At 34.2% G+C, this 16,230-nt stretch overlaps 1 protein-coding gene across 1 annotated transcript in view; it reads left to right on the top strand.

The window, feature by feature from the left end:
* Positions 1-15,752, top strand: part of BMT2 (base methyltransferase of 25S rRNA 2 homolog) — a 94,236-nt gene extending 78,484 nt beyond the window's left edge. Inside the window, exon 5 of the mRNA XM_027574678.2 lies at positions 12,540-15,752. Within this exon, the coding sequence (XP_027430479.1) occupies positions 12,540-13,169 (630 nt within the window). The 3' untranslated portion in view covers positions 13,170-15,752. The remainder of the gene's footprint in view (positions 1-12,539) is intronic.
* Positions 15,753-16,230: the final 478 nt, after the last annotated feature.

The raw sequence follows: 16,230 nt of genomic DNA, 5'->3' as shown, positions 1-16,230 counted from the left end.
TATAAGCAGATTTTTCAGCAGAAACTTTACAGGCGAGAAGGGTATAGCATTTTATGTTCAGAGGACTGAAAGAAAAGATACTGCCATCCAAGAATACTCTACCTGGCAGTTATTCAGAAGTGACAGAGAAACTATAAAACACAGATGAAGGAAAATGAAGATCACACAAAGAAATGGAAAGATATTCCATGTTCGTGAATTGGGAGAATATTGTTAAAATTCTATACTACCCAAAGCAGTCTACAGATTTAATGAAATCCTTATCAAAATACCAATAGCATTTTTCACAATACTAGAAGAATCCTAAATTTTTATGGAACCATAAAAGACCCCAAATAGCCAAAGCAGTCTTAAAAAATAAAACTAGAGGTATCACAATTCCAGATTTCCAAGTTATAATACAAAGCTGTGGTAATCAAACAGAGTACTGGCATAAATACAGACAAATGGATCAATGGAATGGAATAGAAAACCTAGAAATAAACCCACAACTATAGGGTCAACTAATCTTCGACCAAGGAGGAATTTATATACAGTAGGAAAAAGTCTCTTCCATAAATGGTCTTTGGAAAACTGGGCAGCTACATGTAAAAGAATGAAACTGGACCACTTTCTCACACCATACACAAAAATAAACTTAAAATAGATTCAAACACCTAAATGTGAGACCTGAAACCATAAAAATCCTAGAAAAAGAGCACAGGCAGCCATTTCTCTGACATGGGCTATAACAACATTTTTCTAGATAAGTCTCCTAAGGCAAGGGGAGAAAAAAAGCAAAAAAGAAACTGTTGGGACTACATCAAAATAAAAAGTTTCCACACAGCAAAAGAAATGATCAACAAAACAAAAAGACAAGCTACTGAATAGGAAGATATTTGCAAGTGAAGGGTTAGTATCCAAAATATATAAAGAACTTACAATTCAACACCAAAACCATAAATAATCTTATTTAAAAATGGGCAGAAGACAGAATAGACGTTTCTCCAAAGAAGACATAATAGATGGCCAATAGACACATGAAAAGATGCTCAATATCACTCATGAGGGAAAGGCAAATCAAAACTACAATGCCATATCACTCACACCTGTCAGAATGGCTACAATCAAAAACAAAAACAAGGGTAGGCAAGGATGTGGAGAAAAAGGAACCCCCATGCAGATGGGAACGCAAACTGGTACAGTCAATGTTGAAGACAGTATGGAGGTTCCGCAAAAAGTTAAAAATAGAACTGCCCTACAATCCAGCAATCACACTACCGGGTATTTACCCCAAAAATACACAACCATTAATCCAAACAGCTATATGCACCCCTGTTTATAGCAGTATTATTTATATTAAAAAAAAAAAAAACTATAGAAGTAGCCCAAGTGTCTATCAATAGATGAACGGATAAAGAATAAGTGATAGGTAGGTAGATAGGTAGTATGCAATGAAATATTATTCAAAGGGTGCCTGGGTGGCTCAATTGGTTAAACATCTGATACTTGATTTCAGCTTAGGTCTTGATCTTAGGGTCATGAGTTCAAGCCCCATTTGGACTCCACAATGGGTGTGGAACCTGTATCACTCTAAAAGAGAGAGAGAGAAAATAAATCTTACTCAGCCATAAAAAGGAACAAAATCTTTCCATCTATAACAACATGGATGAAGCTAGAGAGAATATAATGCAAAGTGAAATAAGTCAGAGAAAGACCAATACTGTATGATCTCATACATGGAATTTAGGCAAAACAAATGAGCAAAAGGGGAAAAAAAGGAGAGAGACAAACCAAGAAACAGACTTTTAACTGTAGAGAAAAAACTGATAGTTATCAGAGGGGAGGTGGGTCGACAGGTCCAAGAGATGATGGGGATTAAAGAGTGCACTCATCATGGTAAGAAAATCATTTTGGGCATAAATGAGGAAATTTGGATATGTATTGCTTATTTAAAATCCAACAGTAAATGTCTTAGGTGTGACTTTTTAAAAAAAAGTGGAGGAGAGAGAGTTTCCAGACAAGCAAAAGCTAAAGGATTTCATCACCACTTAACTGGCCTTATGAGACATGTTAAAGGAACTTCTTTAAACTGAAAACAGAAGGCACTAATTAGTATTAAGAAAAAATAGGAAAGAATACATCTCACTGGAAAGGTTAATATATGGTAAATATAGTGGATTAATCACTTATAAAGTATAAAGATGAAAGACAAAAGTGCAAAAATAAGTGATTATAATAGTTAAAGGACACACAAGATTAAAAGGTCCAAAATATGAAAAACATAAAACATGGGGATGGGTAATAATGTTAAGCTTTACAATGTGAACAATTTAAATTGTTATCAACTTAAAATAGAGTGTTAGAGATCTGAGTTGTTCTATCTAAGCCTCATAGTGACCACAAAGCAAAAATTTATAGTAAATACACAAAAGATAAAGAGACAAAATATAAGCATACCAGTAAGAAAGTCATCAAACCACAAAGGAAGAGAACAAGAGAAAAGAAAGGAACAAAGTGGAACTACAGAAACAGCCAGAAAATAATTATCAAAATGGAAATAAGCACATACCTATCAATAATTGCTTTAAATAGGGGCACCTGGGTGGCTCAGTCATTAAGGGTCTGCCTTCGGCTCAGGTCGTGATCCCAGGGTCCTGGGATCAAGCCTCGCATCAGGCTCCCTGCTGTGTGGGAAGCCTGCTTCTCCCTCTCCCAATCCCCCCTGCTTGTGTCCCTGCTCTTGCTTTCTCTCTCTCTCTCTCTCTCTGTCAAATAAGTAAATAAAATCTTAAAAAAAATAACTGCTTTAAATATAAATGCATTAATTTTTTCAATAAAAGTTTATTGAATGGATAAAATAAACAAGACTCATCTGAAAGACTCACTTTAGATGTAAGGGGAAACATACAGATAAAAAGTGAAGGGTTGGAAAAAGATATTCTATGCTAATGAAATCCAAAGGAAAGCTGGAATAGCTATACTTTTATCAGACAACAGACTTTAATGTAATAAGAGACGAAGGTTATCAAAAATAATAAATGGGTCAATCCAATGAGAAAATACAACATTTGTAAATATGCGTTCAACATAAGAGCATCTATATATAAGGCAAATACATATTAGGTCAAAAGGGAGAAATAGCAATACAGTAATAATACGGGACTTTAGTACCCTACTTACATCAACAGTAAGTTGGTCTTAAATGACACATTAGACCAGATGGACTTAATAGGTATTTGCAGAACATTTCATTCAAAACAACAGAATGCACCTTCTTCTTCTCAAATGAAAGTGCAACATTTTCCAAGACAGATCATATGTCTTGGAAATACTTGCATTATATCATATTTAAGAGGATTAAAATCATATCAACCACCTTTTCCAACCACAGTGGTATGAAAGGAGATATTTACACAAAACTAGAAAATTTACACATGTGAAGATTAAACATGCTATTAAACCAGTGGGTCAAAGAAGAAATCAGAAGAGAAATAAAAATAATTTGAGACAAATGAAAATAGAAATGGAACACACCAAAATTTATGGGATGCAGGAAAGCAATTCTAAAAGGGAAGTTCATAGCCATAAATGCCTACTTCAAGAAACAAGAAAAGTTTCAAACAACCTAATTGTACACCTCAAGGACCCAGGTAAAGTACAAAAAAAAGTCCAAAGATAGAAGGAAATACAGAGCAGATGTAAATGAAATAGAGACTAAAAAGACAAATAGAAAAGATTAATGAAATTAAAAGCTGGTTTTTTGGAAAAGGTAGACAAACTTGACAAACCTTTAGCTATAATCACCAAGAAAAAAAAGAGAGGATTATAATAAAATCCAAAATGAAACAGGAGATGTTACAGTTGGTATCACAGAAGTACAGAGGATCATAAGAGACTATGATAAACAATTGTATGCTAACAAATTGAACAACGTACAAGAAATGAATAAATTCCTAGAAACAATACAACCTACCAAGACTGAATTAAGGTGAAATAGAAAATCTGAACAGACTGGCTACTAGTAAGTGGATTGAATCAGTAATCAAACACCGTCCAACATGAAAGACCTAAATGTGAGACGGGAATCCATCAGAATCCTAGAGGACAACACATGCAGCAACCTCTTTGACCTCAGCTGCAGTAACTTCTTGGTAGACACGTTTTCAAAGGCAAGGGAAACAAAAGCAAAAATGAACTATTGGAACTTGATCATGATAAAAAGCTTTTGCACAGCAAAGGAAACACTCAGCAGACCCAGAAGACAACCTACAGAATAGGAGAAGATATTTGCAAATGTCTTAATCAGATAAAGGGCTAGTATCCAAAATCTGTAAAGAACTTAATCAAATTCAACACCCAAAGAATAATCCAGTCAAGATAAGGGCAGAAGACATGAACAGATATTTCTCCAAAGACGACATATAAACAGCCAACAAACACATGAAAAAATGTTCAACATCACTCAGCATCAGGGAGATACAAATCAAAACTGATGAGATACCATTTCACACCAGTCAGAATGGCTAAAATTAAGAAGTCAGGCAACAACAGATGTTGGTGAGGATGCGGAGAAAGGGGAACCTTCTTAAACTGTTGGTGGGAATGCAAACTGGTACAGCCACTCTGGAAAACAGTATGGAGGTTCCTCAGAAAATTAAAAATAGGGCTCCCCTAAGACCCAGTAATTGCTCTCCTATATACTTAGCCAAAGGATACAAACATAGTGATTCGAAGGGGCACCTGCACCCCAATGTATATAGCAGCAGTGTCTGTAATAGCCAAACTATGAGAAGAGCCCAGATGTCCATTGACAGATGAATGGATAAAGAAGATGTGGTATAAACAATGGATTATTACTTAGCCATCAAAAAGAATGAAATCTTGCCATTTACAGTGATGTTGATGGAACTAGAGGGTATTATGCTAAGTGAAATAAGTCAGAGAAAGACAAATGTCATATGATTTTACTCGTGTGGAATTTAAGAACTAAAACAGATGAACATGGGGGAAGGGAAGGTAAAATAAGATGAAATCAAAGAGGGAGATGAACCATAAGAGACTGTCAACTAGGAAACAAAGTGAGGGTTGCTGGAGGGGAGGTGGGTGGGAGGATGCAGTAACTGGGTGATAGGCATTAAGGACAACACTTGATATAATGAGCAGTGGGTATTTTGTGCAACTGACGAATCACTAAACTCTACCTCTAAAACTAATAATAGTTATAATTATATGTTAATTGATTTTAAATTTTTAAAAATACTAAAAAAAAAAAACCCACCTTCCAACAAACAAAAATTCTCCTCAAACTCTTCCAAAAAATAAGAAGCAGAGGAAACTCTTCCAAACTCATTTTATAAGGAAAGCATTACCCTGATACCAAAACCAGACAAAGATGCCACAAGAAAAAAATTATGGGAACAATATCCCTAATACATAGATACAAAAATCCCCAACAAAATATAAGCAAACTGAATTCAGTGGTACATTAAAATAATCATACACCATGATCAAGTGGGATTTATTCCAAGGAGGCAAGGATGGTTTAACATCCACAAATCAATATGATAGACCATGTTAACAAAATAAAGGATAAAAATCATATCATCTTGACAGATGTGGAAAAGCATTTCACAAAATACAACATCCATTTATGATAAAAACTCTCATCAAAGCGGTTATGGAGGGAATGTACCTCAACATAGTAGAAAGTCTAAATATGACAAGCTCACAGGTAACATCATATTCAACTATGGAAAGATTTTCAGTTTTTCTGCTAAGATCAGGAACAAGACAAGGATGCCCACTCTTTCCACTTACTATTCAGTACTAGGTAAGGACTGCCAGAGCAATTAGGCAAGAAAAGGAAATAAGCATCCAAATTGGAAAGAAAGAAGTAAAGCTGGCACTATTTGCAGATAACATGATACGATATATAAAAATCCTAAAGATTCAAATCAGGACACTGTTAGAATAAAGAAATCCAGTAAAGTTGCAAGATAAAAAAATCAACACAAAATCCATTGTATTTGTATACACTAATAATGAAATATTGGAAAGAGAAATTAAGAAAACAATTCCATTTACAAATATGTCAAAAAGAATAAAGTACCCAGGAATAAATCGAACCGAGGAGGTGAAAGACTTGTATATTGAAAACTAAAATAATAAAAGAAACTGAAGATATAAATAAATGGCAAGATAATCTGTGCTCATAGATTAAAAGACTTTTAAATATCTGTACTATGCAAACCAATACACAGATTTAGTGCAGTCCCTATCACAGTTGCAGCATCATTTTTCACAGAAACAGAACAGTCCTAAAACTGAATTGGAATCATCAAAGACCCCAAAAGCGGTCTTGGGAAAGAATAAAACTCAAGGCATCACACTCTGATTTTAAACTATATTACAAAGCTATAGTAATTAAAACACTATAATACTAGTATTAAAACCTACACATAGAACAAATAGAGAGTCTAAAGTAAACCCACTAATTCACCATATATATGGTGAATTAATTTACAACAGAGGAGCAGAGAATATACAGAGGGAAAAGGGCAGTCTCTTCAATAAATGGTGCTGGGAAAATTGGACATCACATGCAAAGGAATGAAACTGGACCACTACACACCAAAACTAGAAATGGATTAAAGACTTGAACATGGCTCAGGAGCCATAAAACTCCTATGAGAAAACAGAGTGTAAGCATCTTTATATCAGTTATGGTGCTATTTTAAGTCTGACTACCAAAACCAAAGGCAACAAAAGCAAAATTAACAAGCGAGACTATATCAAACTAAAAAGCTTCTGCAAGGGAAACCAATAACAGGAACCTACCAAAGGGGAGAAAGTATTGCAAACCATTTTACATGTGGTAAGGGACTACTATCTAAAATAAATTTTAAAACTCACAATTCAATAGCAAAGAAACATACAGTCTAATTAAAAACTGGGCAGAAGATATAAATAGACATTTTTTCCAAAGACGACATACAGATGGCCAAAGAGGTTCATGAAAACATGCTCTACACAGTTATCAGGGAAATGCAAATAGAACCACAATAAGATACCACCTTATACCTGTCAAAATGGCAGTTATCAAAGACAAGAAATAGCAAGTAATGCTGAGGATATGGAGAAAAAGGGAACACTTGTGCACTGTAGGTAGGAATGCAAATTTAGTGCAACCATTATGAAAATGGGTCTTCTCAAAAAATTAAAAATGAAACTACCATTCAATCCATCAATTCCACATCTGAGTATTTATCCAAAGAAAATGAAAACACTAATTTGAAAAGATATGCACTCCCATGTTCATTGCAACATTGTTTATAGTAACCAAGATTTGGAAACAACCTATGTGTCCATTGATGAATGAATGGATAAAGAAGATTTAGTGTGTACGTATATAATGAAGTATTATTTGTGCATAAAAATAAATGAAATCTTGCCATGTGTGACAACATGGATGAATCTTGAGGGCATTATACTAAATGAAATGAAATTATAGGAGTCAGAGAAAGACAAATACACTCTTTTATATGTAGCATCTAAAGATACACAAATCTTTTTTAAACCAAACTCAAATACAGAGAACAGATTGATAGTTCTCAGAGGGAGTGCAGAGAAATGGGTAAATTGTAAGCCATTTATTTAAAAGGCAGTGGTTGTCAGATTGGGGAAAAAATAATCACCAAATATATGCTGCCTTTAAGAAATGCACTTCAGTTATAAACATACAAATAGATTAAGAGCAAGAAGCTAGACAAAAAGAAAGCTGGTGTGGCTACATTGTGATCAGACAAAGAAACTGGCAGCAAAGAAAATTATCAGCAGAAAGATGGTTATTTCAAAATAATAAAAAGGTCAGTTTATCAGGAGTACAAAATAATCCTAAACATTCATGGCATCTATAAACAGCCTAAATACATAAACCAAACACTGATAAAATAGCAAGAAGTAGACATTTATAACATTTTTAAAATATTATTTTTTATATATTAGAGAGAGCATGAGCAGGGAGAGGGAGGGGCAGAGAGAGAGAGGGACAAGCAAACTCCCTACTGAGCAGGGAGCCCAGTTCAGGGCTTGATCTCAGGACCCCGAGATCATGACCTAAGCCAAAGGCAGACACTTAACCAACTGAGCCACCCAGGTGCTCTGACATTTATAAAATTATAATTGGAGATTTTAAAACCTCTCTCTCAATAATTGATACCACAATTAGAGTGTCAAAGAAGAACTCATCGGGGAAATTAGACCATATTTTGGAATGAAGAGAAAAAGAGATTGAAATGTGTAGGATGCCACTAAATTGCTAGAGGAAAATTATAGCCCTGACCCCCTTTATTATAAAATAACAGAGGTTTCAAACCAATGACAAAGTTCCAAACAGACAAAAAGGCACACTAAATTCAAAGTACAAGAAAGTAAGTATCAAAGTAGAAATCAATGAAATAGAAAACTTTGAGGAAAAAAACAGCTTGGAAAACTGATTAAAGCAAAAGCTAGTTCTTTGAGAAGTTAAAATTGATAAACTACTAGCCATACTGATTAAGAAAGAGAGGAAGAAGTGGTATCATTACTGATTTTACCAATATTAAGAGGATAAGAAAGAAATACTGTGAAAAAAATTTATGCCAATAAATTCCACAATGTAAATGAAAAGGACAAATAACCTCGGACACCACCACAGGGTACTCATAGATAACCTAACTGGCCCTAAATGTATTATAGAAATTTGAATTGAGAGTTACAAACTTTTCCAGAAAGAAAATTTCAGGCCCAGATGGCTTCATTGGTAAAATTGACTAAACTGTTGTGCCTGGGTGGCTCAGTCAGTTAAGCATCCGACTCTTAATTTCAGCTCAGGTCATGATCTCAGGATGGGCTCCATGCTCAGCATGGAGTCTGCTTGTCCCTCTCTCTGGTCCTTCCCCCCCAACTCATGCTCGCTTGCTTTCTCTCTCAAATAAGTAAAATCTAAAAGAAAATTGACTAAACTGTTAAGGAAGAAATAATACTATTTATACACAAACTCTTTCATAAAATTGAAATGGATGGAATACTACCCAACTTATTCTATCAGGCCATTACCTGATACCAAACTAGAGACCTTCCTGAACTATATACCATATCCCTCGTGAACATACACGCAAATGTTCTATACAAAACTTGAGCATACTGAATGCAATAATATTTTAAAACAGGTTATACATCATGGCCAAGTTTGGTTTGCAAGATTGGTTTAATTTCAGAAAACAGTTTATCTTAGCACACTGAAAAGGGTAATCTGAATAGGGATAGGAAAAAACATTTGATAAAAATCCATTCTTTCCTTATGAAAACACTCAGGAGGAACTGAACTGAATTTCTTCAACCTGGTAAGGGCTATAATGAAAAACTTACAGCTAACATCATACTAAAAAAAAAAAGTTTTCCCCACTAGAACGAGAGTATCTCCTCTCACCACTTCTATTCAGCATTCCCTGTAAGTCCTAGCCAGTGCAGTAGAGCCAGAAAAAAAGCAGTAATAGGCATCAAGATTGGAAAGAACTAGAACTGTTTTTATTCACACATGACGTTGATCATTCATTAGATTATTCCTTGGAATCTACAGAGAAGCTACTAGAATAAATGAGTTTAGCAGGGTTGCAAGATGGGAGATCAATATATAAGAGTCAGCTGGTTTATATATATAAACCACAATCAATATATATATTATATATAGCCACAATCAATTAGAAATTAAAACAGTACCATTTTCAATAGCATCAAAAATATGAAATATTTAATAAACGTATGAAATACCTATTTCACATAAGCCTGATAAAAGATGGGAGAAAGCCTGCATATTGAAAACTGTAAATTTGACAGAAATTAAAGACCTAGATACATAATAGATATACCATGTTTATTCATGGAGGAACTCAGTATTGTTAATACATCAATTTCCAAAAATTTATAGATTCAATGCAATCCTGTCAAAATCCTAGCAGTTTTGTAGAAGTTGAAAAAGTTACTCTAAAATTTGCGAGGAAATTTAAAAGGACAGTGTTTGAGTAACACTACCTGATTTCAAAATGTATTTTAAAGCTACAGTAATCAAAATACTGTAGTATTGATGTCAGGAGTATCAGTGAAATATAAGAGAGGGTCCACAAAAAGGGCCAAATTTATGGACTACTGATTTTCAACCCAGATGGAAAAAATGGTCTTTTCAACACACGGTGGTTGGAACAATTGGATATCCATATACAAAAGAGAAAAAAACTTTAGTCCATACCTCACACTGTATACAAAAATGAACTCAAATTATAAACCTAAATGTAAAACAAAGCTATAAAACTTCTAGAAGAAAACATTGAAGAAAAGCTTCATAACATTGGGTCAGGAAAAAATTTCTTAGGTATGACACCAAAAGCAGTCCATCAAGCAACACATTGATTAATTGGTCTTTCATCAAAATGAAAAATTGTTAAAGACAAGCCAGAATCTGGAAGTACTTTTAAGTCCTACATCTGATTAAGGATTTGTATCCAGAATAAAGAATTCTCAAAACTCAATAATAGTTTTTTCTAATGTAAAGCAACCCAATTATTTCTAAGTGAGCAAAAGATTTAAACAGACACTTCACCAAGAAGATATCCGAATAGCAAGTAAGTATAGGTAAATAAGATAAACATCACTACACATTAGGAAAATGGAAATTAAAGCCACAGTATACCACTCCACTCCTATATTATAATGACTAGAACTTAAAAGGCTGGTTACTCCAATTGTTGATGGGGATTTGGAGGAACTAGAATATTTAAAACACTCACGGTAGAAATGTAAAACTGTATAAGCACTTTTGAAAACAGTTTGGAGTTTCTTTAAGAGTTAAACATGCACCTACTATATGATCCAGCCACCCCTTTCCTGGGTATTTACCCAAGAGAAATGAAAGCATGTCCACTGAAAGTCAAACAGGAATGTTCGTAGCAGCTTAAAATAGCCAAAAGTTAGAAACAGCCCAGATGTTCATAAACAGATGTATGGATAAACTGTGATAAACTGTTAATAGAGTAGGATAACTTACAGCAATTAAAAAGGAATAAACTATCAATAGATGCAAAAGAGTGGATGAATCTCAAAATAATTGTATTGTGTGGAAGAAGCCAGGCAAATTAAGAATACATTATTCGGTCTTATTCCATTCATATAAAATTCTATGAAATACAAACTAATCTGTAATGATAGAAATCATATGAATGATTGCCTGGTGGCCAGGAAGAACAGGAAAGGTATAAGGAAGAGATTATAAAGGCTCAGGGAGGGAGCTTTTGGGGGTGTTAGATCTATTCATTGATTGTGGGAATGCTTTCATGAATGTTTAAATGACAAAACTTATCAATGAGTACCCTTTAAATATACTTTGTGTCAGTTATACTTGTTTGTACATCAGTATATTTCAGTAAAGTTAAGAGGAAAAAGGGGGCAGTGCCTGGGTGGCTCAGTCAGTTAAGTGTCTGACTCTTGGTTTCGGCTCAGGTCATGATCTATCTCCTGGATCATGAGATTGAGCCCTGCGTTGGGCTCCCTGCTCAGCAGGAAGTCTGCTTGATGATTCTTTCCCTCTGCCCCTCCGCCCACTTGCACACACTCACGCACTCTCGCACAAATCTTTAAAAAAAAAAAAAAAGGGTGGGGGAGCAAAGGGACAAAGAAAAACATCTTTTTCTGTGTAATAGAACTTTACATATCACTTTCCCTAATAGATAGTCCACATGATTATGTGGCCAGCTTGTCTACCTACTAGCAAGAATGAGGAAATACAGTATTAGTCTGTAACATTGTTAATTAATAACTATTATATTTAAAGGGCACTAATTTTTATCTAATTTTAAAACTTTTATTCTGGATCATTTCCATGGAGTTGTAATATTCAGCAAATTGTGGAGTATTGTATATTAACTTTGTCGTGGTAGTTCCTGTCATCTAAGTTGACTTTGATACGTAGTTTTAAATCAGGTATTAACTTGTTAATAGATTAAATGTAATACTAAAATTATTTTTAAGATAGTTCGAGCTAATGGTTTAAGGACATTTTTCATAACCTTAAAAAGTTTTGGTGCTCTGCTTGTACAAATTTATAATGCCCCTTTCATTATATTCTTTGATTCGTCTTTATTTCATGGTATTTCTTATTTAAAGTCTTTATATTGGCCCATCTTTGTTAACTGTAAATGTTGAAGTGAAAGTAAATAAGTAAATATGACAAAGTTTAGATAAATCTTTCTTGTAAACTCTTACCCAAGTTAAAATTTCAAATTGTTAGGCAGAAATATTTTTTTAAATGAGTAGAAATTCTATGGGCTTGATTACTCTTCAAGATTTTAGTAAGTAAAAGTTTAGTTTGAATGTTTGTGCAAGCAGAATAATGTAGAAGGGAAAGATTCAAAATTAAAGCTTGGATGATGTAGAAATGCTGTGCCACAGTTTGGTGTAAAAATCTGTGTAATAGGGTGGAAGTAATCTTCATATTCTTAATATGCCTTGTTTTTCCCTTTCTGCAGAGTGTATATAAATGTGACTTCCTGAACTTACAGCTTCAGCAGCCACTCCAGCTTGCACAGGATGCTATAGATGCCTTTTTGAAGCAGCTGAAAAACCCTATTGATTCTCTTCCTGGAGAACTTTTCCATGTGGTGGTTTTCTCTCTCCTCCTTTCTTATTTTCCATCACCTTACCAACGATGGATTTGCTGCAAGAAAGCCCATGAACTGTTAGTGTTAAATGGTTTATTGCTTATCATCACACCTGATTCCTCCCATCAAAACCGTCATGCTATGATGATGAAAAGCTGGAAGATTGCTATAGAATCCCTGGGCTTTAAACGTTTCAAGTATTCAAAATTTTCACATATGCATTTGATGGCATTTAGAAAAATCTCCCTAAAAACCACAAGTGACTTGGTTAGTAGGAACTACCCAGGGATGTTATATATTCCTCAAGATTTCAACAGTATAGAAGAGGAGGAATATTCTAACCCTTCCTGCTACGTTCGATCAGATATAGAAGATGAACAACTAGCATATGGTTTCACAGAGCTCCCTGATGCTCCATACGACTCAGATTCTGGAGAAAGTCAAGCCAGCTCTATTCCTTTCTATGAGCTAGAAGATCCCATATTACTTTTAAGTTAATATTAAAGTATAAGGCCCTTTCAGTCCAGACTTCTAAACTAATTGCTTACACTAATCAGAAATACTAACATGAACTCAGTACTTAAAACCTGGTTTGCATAGAAGAAATGCAAAGGTTTACAGAGTTTGCTATTTTTTTCTACTTCTGGATTTTAAAATTTATTCTTATATAGAAAGCTTAAAGTTTCATGCAGAGTGACTCCTGTCATAGCAGAAACCACTGTTACTTTAGCATTTAGCACTAAGATATCATAGAAAGGTACCTTTTTTCTTTAGTGCTATTGTGAAAATGAAGCATAACTTGCTATGTATTTTCCTTTTTTAATCTTTTCAGTGTTGACTTTAAACCATTGCAATGAGAAAGATATGTAGAAAGCTGTAGCTTGCACTTTGATGACTCACAAGTTAAATGTGACACAGAGCTAGATTGGTTTAGTTGTTTTGTGATGCACTTATTCTCTTTTCTAGCTAAATTGTTATCTGTTACAGAAAGCCATTTTCTGTTCAGTTTTGTCTGATGATCCAGCATTTCCTCAACTTTTTGGAATTTTTTTTTTTTTCTTTTTTGCTCATTTGGCAGCATCAGACATTTGGGGAAAGATTTCCCCCAAGTATGTATTCTAATTTCATTAGTACAGTACAATAAACACCATTGCCAAAGTAGAATGTTCATATCTTTCATATTGATTTAGGCCTTGGTGTTAAGTATATTTAACTGTGAGAGGTCACTCTTACCTTTTTTAAATTTAGGTTTCATTTACAAAATTTTCTATTTAAACAAGGAACAATACTCGATCCTGACCTGAAACACCTTTGTGAAAGGGTTTGCACTTGTAAGAGTTTATGTTCTGTCTAGACCAACCTTGTTAGGGTTCTCACCTTTCCATTAAGGAGGTGTGCTGCACTACAAGTCTGGAAGTATATAGAAAAATTTTAAATTAACCCTCTGCTAGCGATCTCATAAAATGGTTTTGACCTTTTGGTATTCGAATTTCTATCAAAATTCTAGCAGAAAATTTTCTTTGAATATATAAACCATTAGTTGGCTGTGGGAATTTTCCCTTTCCACATTGATAAATGACTTTGTGTTTCTGAATCAGAAGCAGATGATTAAGGAGAAAAATAATGTCCAAACAAGACAAGATTAGTTTAAATAGCTAAGAACATTTGGTCCACATTGTCTTGTCTGTCAGCCAGCAATTGTCATGTAAGCAGTCATTTTTAAGAGTGCCACTGTGTGGATTTTTTTTTTCAAGTGGTTATTACATTAAAATTACCTCATACTGAGGTTTTTGCACTGAAATATCACAGTTTCAGAATTCATGGTTAATGCGTGTGTGTGCGTGTGTGTGTGTGTGTTTTTAAAGGAAACTTGCATTTTCAATAGTTGATCCTAAATTTCATAAACTGCACTTCTTTACTCTGGTAAAACTGATGTTTTTGTGCTTATTGTGAGTTGTTGTAGTTAACTTTGAATGTCAAACTTTATTTAGAAAGACAAAATTACCCTTTAAGTGTTTGGGTATATATATGCCCAATATTTCTCAAATTTCACGTTCTAAATTAATCAAAGTAACAGGATTGTAGTTAACCTAAAAAGTCAGTTGAATGAACGCAATAAATTTTGGTTGCTCAAATATGCCAAAAGGTAGCTTGAAATGTTTCATTTACTTTCAATAGCTTCAGAGCCCTTAATAATTAAGATTGACTTTTCTTTCCAATTAAGCACTACAGGTCACATCTTTATCTCCCCCAGAAGAAGGGGGAAAAAAACTCCACTGTGTTCAGGTAACACAAAACTGTGTTTTGGTAGTACTTCTTTTACCCATACTGCCCTTTTCCTTTGATTTGGCTAAATCTGATCTTTAAGGGCAAAGAAAACAATGTATCTAATTAAAGTGCTTTGAAAGTAAATGAAAACCATGCTTTTGAGAGGCTGGTGTAAGTATGACCTTGGAGTCAGCCTTTGTGTTAACAGCTAACATGTTGGTGCTATAAATTCTTCTGATTGTTTACAGATGTTGATTCTGCTTATGCTCCAAAGTGTGCATGATGTATTTTAAGTAGTACTTTAAAGAAAAGTCTCTTTATAAAACCTACTCCCACTTAGTATAAATTTGTTTGGATTTATAAATATCATTTGTTACCATAAATTCAGCTTCATATTAGGTTGGTACAGGATTTAAACTAACAACATATTCCACCAAAGCCAATTTAACATTTAAATGTTAAAATATAAGCAGTCCTGTGGCTTGGTGCCAGATTACATATGTAATGACAAGAGAAGTTAACAAAGCCTTCTAATACTGAATGGGTACTCTTGAGAATGATTTCATTTGGATATAAATAAGTTTTAAGGGGTCTCCCTGTCTCACAACAGGATTCTCCAAAATAATTTGGAGTTTTAAAACTAAATGATCATTTGGTTAGATTCTTCAGGATCATGACTAGATCAAAAATGGTTTATATCATAGTTGCCAAATGGTGGGAGATGGCATACCTGAAAATGTATGTTTGTGTTTGTTGTATTTTTTCACATTTTGTGAACAAAGCACATTTATTAAAATTTTAAATTTTCTAATATTCATTGTCTGTTACTTAAAACCTGAAAGTTCTGTGCTCTTTGACTTAGATACTGAGTGATTTCAAAATTGGGACGCAGTTTAGAATTTGACATCCAGAATTTTCAAGCTAGGTTCACTTACTCAAATTCCTTCATTTCAGAAATTGATTCACCAAAATACAGAGAGCTCAAGTGACTACCATATTGTTACGTATTGTTATGCTGTTTATCAGAGAACCAGGGACAACAGCCCACACAAATTCTAGTTCATTGTAGGTCTACTTTCCTTGAAAGTTACTTATATCTGAGATAACTAAGTGTATTAGTTATTTTACGGCAGCAGATGGCTTTCTCATGACATCGAACAGTTCTTTATCCATTGAATGAATGTTTGAACTTTACCATATACAGTATGCTGGGGAAACATTAGGATTGGAGTGGTCATAGTCCCCTGCTTTCATGGAGCTGATGATCTAATGGAGAAGATAAGCATCCTAC

The sequence above is a fragment of the Zalophus californianus genome, chromosome 12, assembly GCF_009762305.2.
Source record: "Zalophus californianus isolate mZalCal1 chromosome 12, mZalCal1.pri.v2, whole genome shotgun sequence".
NCBI classification, from domain to species: Eukaryota; Metazoa; Chordata; class Mammalia; order Carnivora; family Otariidae; genus Zalophus; species Zalophus californianus.
Note: the sequence above shows the minus strand (reverse complement) of the source record. Positions and strands in the feature narration are given on the sequence as shown.